General features: G+C 41.1%; 1 protein-coding gene across 1 annotated transcript in view; it reads left to right on the forward strand.

Annotated features, from left to right (window-relative positions):
* Positions 1-16,916, forward strand: part of PRKAR2A (protein kinase cAMP-dependent type II regulatory subunit alpha) — a 102,099-nt gene that overhangs the window by 79,309 nt on the left and 5,874 nt on the right. The window contains exons 7-9 of the mRNA XM_028124451.1: positions 2,781-2,882; positions 3,051-3,125; positions 15,823-15,888. Coding sequence (XP_027980252.1) covers positions 2,781-2,882; positions 3,051-3,125; positions 15,823-15,888 — 243 coding nt within the window. The remainder of the gene's footprint in view (positions 1-2,780; positions 2,883-3,050; positions 3,126-15,822; positions 15,889-16,916) is intronic.

Genomic DNA, 16,916 nt, shown 5'->3' on the forward strand with positions numbered 1-16,916 from the left:
TGGTGCTGCTTATCACCATTCTCTTCCTGAAGCTCCCTCTCCTGAGATCCCTGCCTTGTCTTTCTGCTTCCTAGCCTGATCTTTTGCAGTCTTTTCTTCCTTTCCCTGCTCTCTTAAGCATCCTATCAAGATGCCCTTCTGGCCTCTGCTTTTCTCCTGCTTTGTTCATGTGCTTTAGTACCGCTTCCAAGAAAGTGACTCCAAGAGGCTCCTCCACAGCCTGACTTCTTGTTACCTTCCAAGGCCTTGGAAATGCCTTCTGAGGCCAAAGCAGGGAGGGCTTGGTGTTGTTACTTGAGTTTCTCAAATTGGATCCTACATTCTTTCTCTTACCGGGGGCAGCTGCCACCATGACCGCTAACAGTCTCTGCTCCCGTTCTCTCTTGGCAAAAGTGAAAGTCAATAGAAACTTTCTTAGGAAACGCTTGCAATCACAGGAAAGTGTAGTGTTCCTTTTCTCTTTTGAACCCTCAGGCTGTTATGCTTGACTCGGAACACTTGGTGCCTGAAGCAGCCACTACTTCCCAGTGGGAGTTTCCTCTTCACAGCTCCATTGGAAGCTCCCTGAAAGCTGGGTTAAGATCCGCTGCTTTTGCATGCCCTCCACAACCACAGGGGCTGGCCTTGCTCAGCGTGAGAGCTCTGGGAAGGGTGGAAGTCTGCATAGAAAGGGTTGGAACATTAATAAATCTGTCACTTTGGGAGATACCAGTTGTTTTCTCTTCAGATAGAAATAGTTTGCTATTGCAATTGTAGCAATCTTTGTGACATTGTAGAGGGATTTTTAGAATATTTTTTGATAATGCCTACTCAAATAGAAGGAAGAGAATTTTATAATTCCCATTTTCTCACTTTTGATTGTCCTCTTTCTATAGCATTCATGCCTAGATTGGCCCAGAAAACATGTAGAAACTGAATTCTAAAGATAATGGAATAATATTCCAAAGTATAACAGTAACATTTTAAATGATACATCTCTAACCTTGGACTTTAAAAAAGTAGTGGCAAATCATGCAGCCCATTAGAGCAATCAGAGATCGAATGGCTCTTTGCAAGCAGACAGATGCAGAAGAAATGGAGCAGAATCTGGCTCTGTGCTGAAGAGCAGATGATTTCTACAGCAGTTCAGGGGGAGGGTTGGAGTCTTCTGTAGCTCATACTAGGAGTATAGGGTGTAGTAAGTGACTTCTCTAGTAAGGCAGATAAAACATGGTATGGGATAGGGGCTGGGAATTCTGTAGCTAATGGACTATGAGCCAGTGAAACCCATTTGGACGTCTCAACTCAGTTGTCTTCTATGGGATTTCTCTACTCCACTAGCAACTTACAGTTAAACATGTCCTTACCTTGCTATGTTTCATTCTGCCAGCCTTGAGGATTTTATTATGTGCTTTCAAAGGAAAAAAAACAAACACTTTTCCACCCCTGACAGCCTGAGACGGACAAAAGGTGCAATTAACTTAGCTACAAGAAACCTAAAACTAAGCAATTAACATTCTCCTGTCTGTGTGTGTCCTTCCCTACACATACGTACACATATCTGAGGGGGACCTGACTGTAGCTCTGGTTAGCTGTCTCCTGATCTGAATCCATGACTTGCTGGGGCCAAGGGACCTTTCACGTTCCTGCCTTCTATCTTGAGTTTCTCCCCCTCTTTCCATTAATTTAAATCCTCCCCCTCCCTTAGGTACCCCCAAATTTATATTTTTTAAAAGTTATATTAAATTTTAAATAAATATTTATATATATAATACTTATATTACTTATATATATTATATATATTTATGTATTTGTTTTTTAAGTAGGCTCCACACCTAGTGTGGAGCGCAACATGGGGCTTGAGCTCATGACCCTGAGATCAAGACCTGAGCTGAGATCACGCTCCATGGGAAGCCTGCTTTTCCCTCTCCCACTCCCCCTGCTTGTGTTCCCTCTCTCGCTGTGTCTCTCTCTGTCAAATATGTAAATAAAATCTTTAAAAAAAAAAAGAGTTGGACACTTAATCAACTGTGAGCCACCCAGGCATCCCACCAAAAAATTTTTTTAAGATTTTATTTATTTATTTGACAGAGCACAAGCAGGAGGAGCGACAGAGGGAGAGGGAGAAGCAGACTCCCCGCGGAGCAGGGCGCCCGATGCGGGGCTCGATCCCAGGACCCTGGGAGCACGACCTAAGCCGAAGGCAGACACTTAACCGACTGAGCCACCCAGGCACCCCCAAAATATATATTTTTGCAACAAAAATATCCTTGATCACTCCAGCCTACTGTGATCTCTCTCTCTCCCTCCTCAGAATTCTTGTGGCACTTAACTCTTCTTGTTTTTAGCGTTCACCTAGCACATTTCATATGCTGTCTTGAACTGTAGATTTTTTATTCCCGTATATTTTGTATTGTCTCCCCATTGAGACTGTAAAGTCCTTCAGGGCAAGAGCTCTCTGATTGTTTTATCTCTTTTTTTCAAAGGTGCCTCTTTTCACATTGAACAGTGACTGGGAGCTCACAAGTGTTTGACTGGGAGTTCTGTATTTTGTATTCTGTTTATGACCCATAGGTGGCGCTCATGGAGTATAGATAGCAAGCAGTTCCTCAGGGGACGTCTGTCTGACACAGGTTACCAGTCTTTCTCTTCCAGGGGTGACTCTGATTAAAATATCATTAAACACTCAGTTGGCCCAGTACATTCCATAGTCCTCTAATTTTTGCTGTCATCCAGTTAATTAAATCATTGGTGTTCTCTTACAGAGGCATTTACCAGAATTTTCATGTTCTTTCTTGTAGGACCGTGTGACTTTTAGAAGAATCATAGTGAAAAACAATGCAAAAAAGAGAAGGATGTTTGAATCATTTATTGAATCTGTGCCTCTCCTTAAATCACTAGAGGTAAAGCGTATTTGAATAAGAGTGTTTATGGAGATTTAATATTTCAAAGTAATTTATTAAGTTTTCAAATTGGACTATTCTAACCCACTTCTGTGTTGTTTAGATATTATTTGTGACTTTCAATTGAGGTCTTTTCCTTGTAGTTTATGGGTATGTCCATTGTTTCAGGTGTCAGAACGAATGAAGATTGTGGATGTAATAGGAGAGAAGGTCTATAAGGATGGAGAGCGCATAATCACGCAGGTGAGCACGTCCTTGTGCCGCTCCTTTCCTGAGAATCACCTCCTAAAGGATTAGTGCATCCCTTGTCCTCTCACTTCAGGAGCTCATGTTGCTCGCTACTAGGGCACACTTCCTGCAGAGTCCTCTGAAGCCCATTGATGTTCATCTCATGGACACATGCACATCTCTTGCTTCCATTCACCTTTTGCTGGTTTCTGGTATTAGTTCTTTTGGACATCATTTTCTTTTGACCCTTGAGTAAGCTTCATCCGTTGGTGCTAAAGCCTGGAGAAGGTCTAAGGGTTGTGCCCTTTACCTTCTGTGTTGGGCCCAAAGGTGCCTTCTTAGCTAATCCAACATAACCCAGAGTCTTCAGTCTTCAGTGATTGGCCAGATTTGTAAGTTGTCTTTAATATTGCCTTTGTGCCTTTCTCTCATGTTATTTTGGGTGCTGTAAGGATCACCACACAGTGGCCTGGGTCATTGTGATGAGTGTTGTGTAAAAATTTTCCTTGTCTACTATCTTTGCATCTTTAATTATATGTAAAGACTTCAGGTGTAAACTTCTCTGCCTGGTTCTGGCAAGAACACTGGGAAAATATCTGGTTGGTCTGGGTTGGGCAGTGTTCCCATCATGAACCCAGAGCTGGAGCTCGGAGGAGGAAAGGCTCCTGACTGGTCAAACCTAAGTCCTGAGCCCACCCCTAGGGCCAGTGGGTGGAGTTGGCCCAACCAGCACTACAAGGACTAATCAGGCCTTATTATCACAGAAGGAGAGAGAGAGAAACTCCCAGAGAAAAAGGACTAACAAAAAAACTATGAGTGGCATCTTTAAATGCCTTTGTTTTCTAGGTACTCCTGCTGTTAATAATTCCTTCAATTAGAGGGATGCCTGGGTGGCTCAGTTGTTAAGCGTCTGACTTCGGCTCAGGTCATGATCCCAGGGTCCTGGGATCGAGTCCCACATCGGGCTCCCTGCTCAGCGGGGAGCCTGCTTCTCCCTCTGCCTGCCGCTCTCCTGCTTGTGCTCTGCCTCTCTCTCTGACAAAAAAATAAATAAAACCTTAAAAAAAATTCCTTCAATTAGAAATTGGTTTGATTCTCTATAGACATTTATTAAGCTACACACGTAGGACTAGATGTGAGCACTATAATGAAGGAACACGTGAATGTCAGTGAGAACATGTAGGAAAGGAAGTATTCCATATGGTTCTGTGGGGGAAATACCATTTGGAATGGGCTGAGAATAAGTGCAGCTTCAGCAGTTGAGGTCAGGGAAAGGTCTTTCAGGACAAAAGAACAATATGAGCAAAGGCCTGTGGGTGTGAGCCCTGTTCCAGGGCAGGTGTCCTGGTCTGTTAAATGGGATATGTTGACAGGTCAAATTTGCTTCTGATCCTGAGGTGCTTTAATTTACTCCCAAAGGACTTCTAGTTCATTCTGAAAGCACCAGGCCTTCAGGAGGTATGAGAAGCAGCAGTGTTTCTGGAGTGTCTGTCCTCTTGAAGATAGGAGTGTTAGGTGGCGACACAGAATGGGCAAGAATTAGGATGATCTCAGCTTATTCTAGACCCCTTTTGGCAATGTCTCTAGACAAGGGGTCTCCAAGTGAGGTCCCAGGAACAGCAGCATCAGTGTCATCTGGGAATTTGATAGGAATTGTTAGAAATGCAAGTTCTTAGGAATCAGAAACTGTGCTTTATGTTGGTCTGTTTGTTTTGGTCAGGTTTGTCACAGTATATTTTACCTACAATAAAATCACCAAGTGTATAGTTCTAGAGTCTTATAACCATCCCTACAGTCATAGAATCATAGTAGTGTAGGGCATTTCCATCACCCCAAAAAGTTCCCTCATTTATATTTTTAGTCAATCCACCGCTCCAGCCCCTTACTCTTGGAAACTACTGATTTATTTAACACTACAGAAATTCCTTTTCTAGAATTTCATATAAATGAAATCGTATAACATGTAGTCTTTTGTGTCTGAATTCTTTTTCTTAGCATAATGTTTTTAAGATTTTTTTTCATGTTGTATGTGTCATCAGATAGTTCCTTTTTATTGCTGAGTAGTATTTCACTATATGGATCTACCATAATTTGTCTTTCCATTCACCAGTTGACGGACATTTGAGGTCTTTCCAGTTTGGGGCAAATATGAATAAAGTTGCAGTGAACATTCTTATACAAGTCTTTGTGTGGACATGTGTTTTTATGGAATTGCTGTGTCATATGGCATATGTATGTCTAACAAACTGCCAAACATTTTAAAAACGGCTCTACCATTTTGCATTCCCCCAGCAATGTAGTAGAATTCCAGTTGTTCTGCATCCTCATCAACATTCAGTATCAACAGTCATTTTAATTTTAACCATTCTAGTGGATATGAAGTGGTAATTCATTTTGGTTTTAATTTGTGTTTGCCTAATGTCTAATGATGTTGAGTATCTTTTTCCTGTGACTGCTTGCCATCCATATGTTTTTTTGATGAAGTTTCTGCAAATCTTTTGCCCTATTTACAATTAGGTAATTTGGTTTCTTATTATTGAGTTGTTAGAGTTCTTTATGTAATCTGACTACAAATCATTTATCAGACAAATGGTTGGCAAATATTTCTCCCAGTCTGTGGCTGTGACTCTGGCTTGTCTCTTCATTTTCTTTTCTTTTTTTCTTTTTATTTTTTATTAGAGAGAGAGAGAGCAAGAGAGAGCACGAGCAGGGGGAGGGGCAGAGGGAGAAGCAGACTCCCCACTGGGCTGAGCGCCTGACTTGGGGCTTGATTCCAGGACTCTGGGATCATGACCTGAGCTGAAGGCAGGTGCTTAACCAACTGAGCCACCCAGGTGACCCATTTTCTTTTCTTTTTTTAATTATTTTTTCTTTCCAAACTTTTATTTAAATTCTAGTTAGTTAACAAACAGTGTAATACTGGTTTCAGGAATAGAACTTAGTGATTCATCACTTACATATAACACCTGGTGCTCATCATAACAAGTGCCCTCCTTAATCCCCATTACCCATCTAGCCTATCCCCCACCCACCTCCCTTGTCCCTTCACTTTCTTAATGGTAGTTTTTAAAAAGCAAAAGTTTTGGGGCACCTGGGTGGCTCAGTTGGTTAAATGTCTGCCTTCGGCTCAGGTCATGAGCTCAGGGTCCTGGGATCGAGCCCCATGTCAGATTCCCTGCTCAGTGGGGAGTCTGCTTCTCCCTCTGCCTCTGCCCCCCCCAACACACACTCTTGGTCTCTCTCTCTCTCTCTCAAATAAATAAATAAAAACCTTTAAAAAAAAACAAAAGTTTTTAATTTTGAAGAATCTAGTTTATAATTTTTTTTCTCTTGTAATTCATGCTTCTCATGCCCTATTTAAAAAAAAATCTTTGCAAGGTCAATAAGACTTTCTCCTATGTTTACCTCTAGGCCAGCACTGTTAAATAAATATGTAAAACACATATGTAATTTAAAATTTTTTAGCAGCCAAAATCTTTTAAAAAGGTGAACTTAATTCTAATAATATGATATATGTAACCTAATATCTTTAAATAATACCATTTCAACATCTAAGTGATATAAAAATTCAGTGATGAAATATTTTACATTCTTTTTTTTGGTTCTTGGTCTTCAAAATTTGATGTGTATTTTATACTTACAGCACATCTAAATCTGTAGAAGCTACATTTCAAGTGCTCAGTAGCCACATGCTACTGTATTGAGCAGGGCAGTTGTAGATATTTCACAGTTCTAATTCATGCATTTAGATCTGTGATTTTTTTTTTTTTTTAGAGTAGGCTCCATGCCCAACATGGGGCTTGAACTCATGACCCTGAGATCAAGAGTCACATGCTCTACTGACTGAGCCAGTCAGGCGCCCCTGATCTGTGATCCATTTTGAGTTAATTTTTGTACATGGTGTAAAGTTTTTACAGAGTTTAGCATATGGATGTCCAATTATTCCAGCATCATTTGTTGAAAAGATTGTCCTATCCCATTGCCTTGACAGTTGTATTGAAAAATATTTGGCCATATGTTTTTTGGACTATTTGTGGTCTCTGTTTTGTTCCATTGAATACTGCACTGTTTTGATTATAAAAGATTTTTATATTAAGTCCTAAAATCAGATAGTTTAAGCCCTCCAGATTTTTTTGTTCTTTTTCATAATTATTTTGGCTACTCTGTGCTCTTTGCATTTCTGTATATATTTTAGAACCAACTTAACAATTTCTACCAAAAAAGCCTGCTGAGATTTTTTTTTTATTGGGAATATGTTGAATCTATAGATCAATTTGGGGAGAAATTGACATTGTAACAATAGTGAGTGTTTTGTGTCAGTCTCAGGTCATTAATAGTGATGCTATCAGCTAGGAATGCCTGGGACACTCACCTACTTCTAGCAAGCCCCCACAGACAGTTCTCCAGACCCGTGTTGTGGCTGGACCAGCCCTGTGGTTCTTATTATGACTGCAAGATTTACCTCAGCAACAACCATGAGGGAACTTTGAAAAAACGGGTTTATTACTCACAGATCCTGGAGGGTACGTGGCACATCCAGAGCCACACAGTGAGGTCACAGGGTGGGGTGGGGGACCTGGAATTCTGTCTTTATTGGGGATGAGGGTGGGGTGTCCAGGGTTTGGTGTCCAACGCCAATAAAGGTTCACTCTTTATTGGCGAATTTAAAACGTAAGAGCAGGAATTAGGGTCTGGGAAGAGAAAAGTGGGGTCACTCCAGCAGTCAGTTTTCTACATTTCCCAGGGCTTTCTAAAAGGGAAACTTTATAGGTGGGAGCAGCCTGGGTCTTTATCTAGTTGTGTAGCTGGCAATATGTTTATTCAAGATGGGTGTCTTTGAAATGGTTGCCTCAATAATCAAAAGCTTAATGTCATTCACTTACATTACAATCAAAAAAGCTTATCGTCAGATACGTACACTACAGTGAGTTGGTTCATGAACATAATATATCTATATTTTTTAAATTTTTCTATATATTTTAATTTTTCTCTGTAATATTTTATAATTTTCAGGTATTTATACTTTTTTATACTTTTTATATACTTTTATTTATACTTTTCTATATATTTTAATTTTTCCCTTAACATTTTATACTTTTCAGGTCTTACACATCTGTTAAATTTATACCTGGATATTTCATATTTTTAACATTAAGTGGTTTTCCTTTTTTCAATTTTTAATTATTTATTGCTAGTGTATAAAAATACAGTTGAATTTTGCACATTGATCCTGTGGTATTTACAACCTTGCTAACCTCGCTGATTTTAGTAGCTTTTTTGTAGCTTCCTTGGGATTTTCTATGTAGATGATTATTTTATCTATGAACAAAGACAGTTTTACTTCTGTATACCTTCTTTTTAATTTTTAATTAATTTGTCTTATCGCATTGGATGTATCCTCCAGTACAATATTGAATAGAAACGCTGAAAACAGACATCTATGTCTTGTTATTGGTCTTGTTATTGATCTTAGGAGGAAAGCATTTAGTTGTTCACCATTAAGTATAATGTAAACTGTAAACTTCTTTATAAATGCCCTTAATCAGGTTAGGGAAGGTCCGTCTCTTCTAGTTTTCTCAGTTTTTATCATGAAAAGATGTTGAATTTTGCAAGATGTTTTTATTGAGGTGCTCATATGGGTTTTCTTTTCTAGTTAACAAGTATGAATTACATTGCTTGACTTTTTTTTTAACATTGATTGAATTTTGAACATTAAACCAAGCTTGATCCTGGAGTGAGTCCTACTTGGTCGTGATATATTATCCTTTTTATTTATTACTGGATTTGCGAAAATTTTGCTAAGTTTTTTTTTTTTTAATTTGAAGATCTTATTGGCTTTATTAAGTAATTCGTGAATTAGGCAGCATCCCTTCTAGCATGTAGTGGGTAACTCCCTTATTAAGGATTTTGGTGTTTGTTCATGAAGGATATTGGTCTGTAGTTTTCTCTTCTTGTGATGTCTTTGTCTGGTTTTGGTATCAACAACACCTCCAGACGATTTTAATGTTTGCTAAAGTTTGAAAAACACTGCTGTAGACTGTTCCAAGACTTGGTAATGCCCTTGCATTAAGAATACTTGGTGGAAATGTTTGAGAAGCACTTTCAAAGATTTTTGAGAGGCAAGATGTCACTGTGAGAATTGTATTCTTTTTTTTTTAAGATTTTATTTATTTATTTGACAGAGAGAGAGACAGTGAAAGAGGGAACACAAGCAGGGGGAGCGAGAGACGGAGAAGCAGCCTCCCCACGGAGCAGGGAGCCCTATGTGGGGCTCAATCCCAGGACCCTGGGACCATGACCTGAGCCGAAGGCAGACGCTTAACGACTGAGCCACCCAGGCGCCCCTGTGAGAATTGTATTCTCGAACCATAGTTCTGGCATCAGTGAAAAATGAATTGGCTTCAGCCTCATTGAGTAATTAGGAAGTGCAAATTAAAAACCACAGTGAGGGCGCCTGGGCGGTTCAGTTGGTTAGGCGACTGCCTTCAGCTCAGGTTGTGATCCTGGAGTCCGGGGATCTAGTCCCACATCAGGCTCACTGCTCAGTGGGGAGTCTGCTTCTCTCCTCTGACCCTACCCCCTCTCGTGCTCTCTCTCTCTCTCTCATTCTCTCTCTCTCTCAAATAAAAATAAAAAAATAAAAACCACAGTGAGAACTATTTTCATACCTATTGGCTTGGCAAAAAGTAGGAATCTGACAATTGCAAGATGTAGTAGGAAGTTTTATTTACTGTTAATAGAATAACCCCTTTTGAGAGAAATTTGCCCTTATCCTGTAAAGCTGAATTTATTCTATAATCCAAAAACTTATTTCTAGATATTTTCAGAGAAGCCCCCTTATACCTCAGAAGCTGTTCCACCCTCATGAGCTCCTTCCTAGTCACAAGCCCTCCTTCCTCCCTATCCTGACTTTTATGGTAGTCATGTATTTGCTTTCCTTTGTAGTGATTGCCACTGAGGTATACATCCTAAACAGTATGGCCACATCCTGCTACTTTCTTAAATTTCTAAATTGGAATTAGAAAGTATTCTTTTATTTGCATCTTTGTTTGCTCAGCATTCACCCGCATTGTTGTGTGCAGCTGTAGTTTGGTTTTCATTGCTATACAATATTCCAGTGTGTGAATAAATTATTTGCCTCCCCACTGCTGATGGACATTTGGGGTGTTCCTAGTTTTTAGCTGTTATGAACAAGGCTTCAGTGATTACACTGATTTGATTTTGAAATGTTAAAGCAGACTTTTGTTGCTGAGATAGACCAACTTGGTCATTGTGTAGTATCCTTTTCATATGTTGATGAATCTAGTTTCTTAATATTTTGTTTAAGATTTTATGGCTATATTCCCAAGTGAGACTGATCTATAATTTTCCTTTCTTACAGCAGCCTTGTCAAATTTTGATATCAGGATGTTAGATTCATAATGTAAGCTGGGATTCTGTTCTCTTCCTATTATCTGAGGAGTTTGTGTTTGTGTAAGACTAGTAGAATTCCTTGGGGTCGCTCAGTCCCTTAAGCGTCTGCCTTCAACTCAGGTCATGATCCCAGGGTCTTGGGATTGAGCCCCACTTCAGGCTCTCTGCTCAGCGGGGAGTCTGCTTCTCCCTCTCCCTCTGCCTGCTGCGCCCCCTGCTTGTGCGCATGCGTGCTCTTTCTGTCAAATAGATAGAATCTTAAAAAAAAAAAAAAAGACTAGAATTCCTTCGATACCTTATGGAACTTACCAGTGTTTCTTTTGTGGGAAGATTTTTGACTATAGATTAAATCATTTTAATTGTTAAGCTATTTAAGTTTTCTATTTCATCTTTGTCTAAAATTCAGTGTTTTTGGCATAAAGTTGGTCATAATGTTCCTGTAACACCTTTTATTTTTTTATATTTTTATTTGAATTTTACTTAGTTAATATACATTGCAATATTGGTTTCTGGAGTAGCATTCAGTGATTCATCACTTAAATACAACACCCAGTGCTCATCACAACAGGTGCCCTCCTTTTAACTTCCCCCATCTAGCCCATCCGCCCCCACCTCTCTCCATCAATCCTCAGTTTGTTCTCTATCATTAACAGTGTCTTATGGTTCCTCTGTCCTCTCTCCTTTCCCCCCACCCTTCCCAATATGTTCATCTGTTTTTTTTCTTAAATTCCACATGAAATCATATGGTATTTGTATTCCTCTAACTTATTTCGCTTAGCATAATACACTTTAGCTCTATCCGCGTTGTTGCAAATGGCAAGATTTCATTCTTTTTTGATGGCTGAGTAATATTCCTGCGTGTGTGTGTGTGTGTGTGTGTGTGTGTACCACATCTTTATCTATTTTTATCAGTTGAACATTTGGGCGCTCTCTCTATAGTTTGTTTATTGTTGATAATGCTGCTATAAACATCGAGATGCATGTACCCCTTTGAATCTGTATTTTTGTATCCTTTGGGTAAATACCTAGTAGTGTAATTGCTGGGTCATAGGGTAGTTCTATTTTTAACTTTTTGAGGAACCTCCAAACTGTTCTCCAGAGTGGCTGTACCAGCTTGCATTCCCACCACAGTGCAAGAAGGTTCCCCTTTCTCCGCATCCTCGCCAACACCTGCTGTTTCTTGTGTTGTTAATTTTAGCCATTCTAATAGGCTTGAGGTAGTATCTCATCATAGTTTTGATTTGCATTTCCCTGATGGTGAGTGATGTTGAGCATCTTTTCATGTGTCTCTTAGCCATCTGGATGTCTTCTTTGGAAAAGTGTCTATTCATGTTGTCTGCCCATTTCTTTTTTTTTTTTTTTAAGATTTTTTATTTATTTGACAGAGAGAGATAGTGGGAGCAGGAACACAAGCAGGGGGAGTGGCAGGCAGAGGGAGAAGCAGACTCCCCGCTGAGCAGGGAGCCCGACGCCGGGCTCCATCCCAGGACCCTGGGATCATGACCTGAGCCGAAGGCAGATGCTTAATGACTGAGCCACCCAGGCGCCCCTGTCTGCCCATTTCTTAACGGGATTATTTGTTTTTGGGTGTTGAGTTTGGTAAGTTCTTTAGAGATTTTGGATACTAACCCTTTATCTGATATGTTTTTTGCAAATATCTTCTCCCATTCTGTAGGCTGCCTTTTAGTTTTGTTGATTGTTTCCCCTATAACACCTTTTAAATATATACAAAACCTAGAATGATGTTCCTGTCTTCATTCCTGATGTTGTTTTGTGCCTTCTCCTTTTTTTTTTTTTTTTTTTTTTTGCTCAAGCTTGCGAGGGGCTTATCAATTCCTTCAGTCTTTTTGAAGAACCAACTCGCACCTTTTATTAATCCTATTGAACGTTTTCTGTTTCATTACTTTCTGTCTTTATCTTACTTCCTTTCTTCTACTTTGTTTTTGCTATATCCCCCTCCCCCATTCTCTTGAGTTGGTTGCTTAGCAGTTTAAAACTAGAAGCTTCCCAGCATCTGTGAAGATCAGTGATGATCATCAGCATTTAGAGATTGCTGCCTTAAGTCCCTCTTGACAGTTGTGCTGGGACTGCTGGGGCTCTTTAGCACCAGCATACCACTAGCCTCTTCCTGCAACCCAGTTGTTCTTTACATGTGGTTGTGCCTTAAGGTGGGTGCCTTGCTTAATGCAGGTGTGCAGTTGGCGCCCAGATACAGAAGAAAGAACAGAAGCCACTGCCTGTTGCACGGGATGGTGGGATGCTAGTGTGCATCTCAGCCTGTCTCTGGGTGTTCTCTAGACCATATGTGCTGTCAGGGGAGCCCCTGGCGAGCTGCCCCCTTCAGAGTTTCTCTTGTTACGTCCTTACAAATTTTTAAAAAGATTTTATTTATTTATTAGTGAGAGAGAGAGCACGAGAGCAGGGTGAGGGCAGAGGGAGAAGCAGACTTCTACCTAGGGAAGCCTCATTATTCCATGTGGTCTTGGTAATATTCCTTCCTATCTCCTCTCAGTCTGGAATCCACCAGTTATTCCCTTTGCCTCCTATGGCAAAGTTATTTATCTTTTGAGCTTCTGAGGAAATTCATCTGTAAAATGGAATAGCAGTAGTACCGATTTTATTGACTTCTTAGGTGCTCATGTGAAGCAATGTACATGCAGCGCTCACCAGAGTGCCTGCTGGGAGGGAGCACACAGCATTGGTAGCAGATTCTGCTCTATTTGAGCACCCCTGTTCATCTAACTTACTCTTTTTTTTTTTTCAAAGACTTTATTTATTTGACAGAGAGACACAGTCAGAGAGGGAACACAAGCAGGGGCAGTGGGAGAGGGAGAAGCAGGCTTCCTGCTGAGCAGGGAGCCCGACATGGGGCTCGATGCCAGGACCCTGGGATCATGACCTGAGCCGAAGGCAGACGCTTAACGACTGAGCCACCCAGGTGCCCCTCATCAAACTCATTCTTTTCATCCTGTAGACATGACTGAGTCTCTCTTGTCCTCAAAATACACTCAGATTCCTCCACTCACTGTTTTTACCCCAGCAACTAGCTTCTCATTCGTTTCACAGGCAAGCATTTTCAAAGTGCCATCTCACAATGTGGACTAGCAGAAGCCAGACACAAAAGTCAATGTGTGATTCCATTTACATGAAGTTAAGGAACAGCCTTCCTTTCCTTAACAGAAGTTAAGGAAAACTGCAAGGACAGAAGTCAGACACAGTTACCTAATAGGTGAAGTAGTGGTGGTTTTGACTGAGAAACACTCCGTAGGGTGGAGGCCAGAAAGATTTTCTGTTTTGATCGAGGGGGTGGTCACACAGCTACATACATGTATAAAAGTTCATCAGGCTGCAGCCTTGAAAAATGAGCACATCTATCTAAACAAAAAGAGCTCGGGCACCACCCTTCACCACCTGTCCCTTTTGTGGCTCAGTGCTGTCACTCACCACCCTCGTCTTGGTCACCGAATGTTTCCACACATTTGAATCATTATTACTCTTGACCTCCCGACAGAACTGAACACAGGTAATCACATCTTCCCTTATGAAACTCCCTTCTTGGACCTAGAAACCACTCTTCCTCCTGGTGACTCTGCGTCTGGCTCCCCCTTAGTTTCTTTCAGCAACTCGTGTCAGGGAGCTCTTTGTGTAATTCTAGAATTTCATGCTGATTTGGCTCTGCTGGGTACAGGGTACTTATCCCACACAGCACCGCAGAAACCCGCAGACACCTCTTTATAACGCTGTGACTTCTACTCACATGGAGCAGTGATTATTACATAGTGAACTGGGACTAGACTGACTCAGGAATGGCAGCCTCAGTTGTAAGGTGGACATTTGGAGTTCTGTGCGGTAGTCGAAGGACATTGAAGTCTTACACAAATTCAGAAGTGTAGATTCTTCTGAAGACATAAGACTCACGTGGAGGGGCGCCTGGGTGGCTCAGTTGGTTTAGCGACTGCCTTCGGCTCAGGTCATGATCCTGGAGTCCTGGGATCAAGTCCCATATCGGGCTCCCTGCTTAGCAGGGAGTCTGCTTCTCCCTCTGACCCTCCCCCCTCTTGTACTCTCTCTCTCTTCATTCTCTCTCTCTCAAATAAATAAATAAAATCTTTAAAAAAAAAAAAGACCCACGTGGAATGAGGACACATGATTAGTATTTAATTATCCAGTGTAGATGGTCGTTGCTCCAGATGTTAAGAGAAAGGTGTCAGAGACTGAAATGGGCCTGTGAAAGCCTTTTCTCCCAGCCTTTGCTCAGATCTCACCCTCTGATGAAACTCTGCTATCTATATACTGTAGCCATCTCCTCCCCCAGCACTCCAGATCCCACATTGCCTGCTCTGCTTTCTTCCCCTAGTACTTAATTGCCTTCCAATGCAACAGTATCATTTGCTGATTCACTATGTTGATTGTTTACAGTTTGTTTGCCCTATCAGACTGTGATTTCCACAAGAGTAGGGATATTTGTTTTGTCCACAGATACATCTCACATGCCTAAAACAGTGCCTTGGCACATAGTAAGTACTTAATTACTTGTTGAAATACCTGAATGACCGGTTCAGCCAAGTGGTTTAAAATCCAAGCAAGTGAAAGAAAAGCCTGAGGCTCATAAGGGTGACATCAACCAGCATCAAAGTACCTCCTTCACCAAGGCAGGGCTTTCTCCAGATCCACCCTGTCCTCTGGAGGGCTGCATTTGGTGGTCCAGATTAGTCACCTTAATACTGTCTGTAGCAGTCTTGTCTCTTGGTCCCCCGCCCCCCCCCCCCCCCCCCGTCCTCCCTCCCCTGGTCACAGGTTTCCATAGCAGACTAACCTGAGCAATAGTGATGCTGTGTGCAGCCTGGGCATATTCATGGGGAGAAATATGAATATTCCATGTTGGGAAGTGAGAGATGTGCATCAGTCATAGTTGGACTGACATTCCCGGTGACCAGGATCCTCTTGTTTTGTACTAAATTTGTTAGCCACTGGTTAATTTGTAGAGTTGGAAAATAAATACAAATCAGGGCAATGACGGGCGCCTGGGTGGCTCAGTCGTTAAGCGTCTGCCTTTGGCTCGGGTCATGATCCCAGGGTCCTGGGATCAAGTCCCACATCGGGCTCCCTGCTCAGCGGGAAGCCTGCTTCTCCCTCTCCCACTCCCCCTGCTTGTGTTCCTGCTCTCGCTATGTCTCTCTCTGTCAAATAAATAAATAAAATCTTTTAAAAAAAAATCAGGGCAATGAGAAAATTATGTATTTCTGTGTCCCTCGCCAATACGTATGTATAGCTCTGACAACCTTCTCTCCCTTTCTAGGGTGAAAAGGCTGATAGCTTTTACATTATAGAGTCCGGAGAGGTGAGCATCCTGATCAGAAGCAAGGTGAGTCTGTGTGTGATGGTGCAATTTATGCCAGGTGCATGCACAGAAAGTAGCTGCTTGCTTTAAATAATGTGAAGTGTGTCTAGTATAAAAAAAACCATCATTGTTCTATGAGGTATGTGACTGGCAAAGACCCATGTTTAAGTACCTCCAGTGGTAGGGATTTAGTATATTTCTCCTTGTTCCTATTGCCTTTGCCTCTGTGACATAATTAATGATATGAGAAATATTGGCCTATAAATCAATAAGAAAAAGATAAACCCCCTAGTAGAAAATGGGGGAATTACATGATAAAGGCATACACGTGGGTGTTGAATATGAAAAAAGCTTCCTTTCTAGAGCACTTGGGGGGAGGTCTTTAGGACCAGCATTACTGTGCCATTTCGTGGATAGGGAGGCCTAGAAAACTGATGACCAGTAAGTGGGAGGAATGATTCTCATCATAAATCCATTGTCACCAGATTTCCCTATTCCAATTTTTTTAAGAATGTAGAATTTGTTAAAATAGTTAAATATAATTCTAACCTAATATGAAACCTTTTACAGACTATCTTTAGTAAAAGTTAAATATGGAGAAAGAAAAACATGATTACTGCCTCTATTAAAAATAGATCTGCTGTTTCACATGAAACAGTAGGTTGAAACGTCTATGTTCTTTTATTGTTTTTGGACTAGTTTTATTGTTTTTGGACTAGTGATACATGTTTGTTTTTCAAATACTCATTGACACTTCTTGATCACAGCATAATGTTGGGTATGTGGGACCAGCAGCACTGTGGCCCTGGGGGTTGGGGGAGCTTGTCAGGAATGCAGTCTTGGACTCTGCCCCAGACCTACTGAATCAGAATCTGAATTGTAACAAATCCCCAGGGGGCTGGTGTTCATATGACAGTGTGTTAACTGCTACTCTAAAGAAGGGACTACTTGGGCACAAACGCATCTGCAGACCCAGAGAATGCTACAGAAATTGGAAGGAGAGTGTTGGCTCTGATGGAGCAGATCAACTTCAGAGCAAACAGGTTGGGGCA

This window comes from Eumetopias jubatus, unplaced genomic scaffold (assembly GCF_037043125.1).
Source record: "Eumetopias jubatus isolate StellerSeaLion01/CBP00866 unplaced genomic scaffold, mEumJub1_p1.0 scaffold_1, whole genome shotgun sequence".
Lineage (NCBI taxonomy): Eukaryota > Metazoa > Chordata > Mammalia > Carnivora > Otariidae > Eumetopias > Eumetopias jubatus.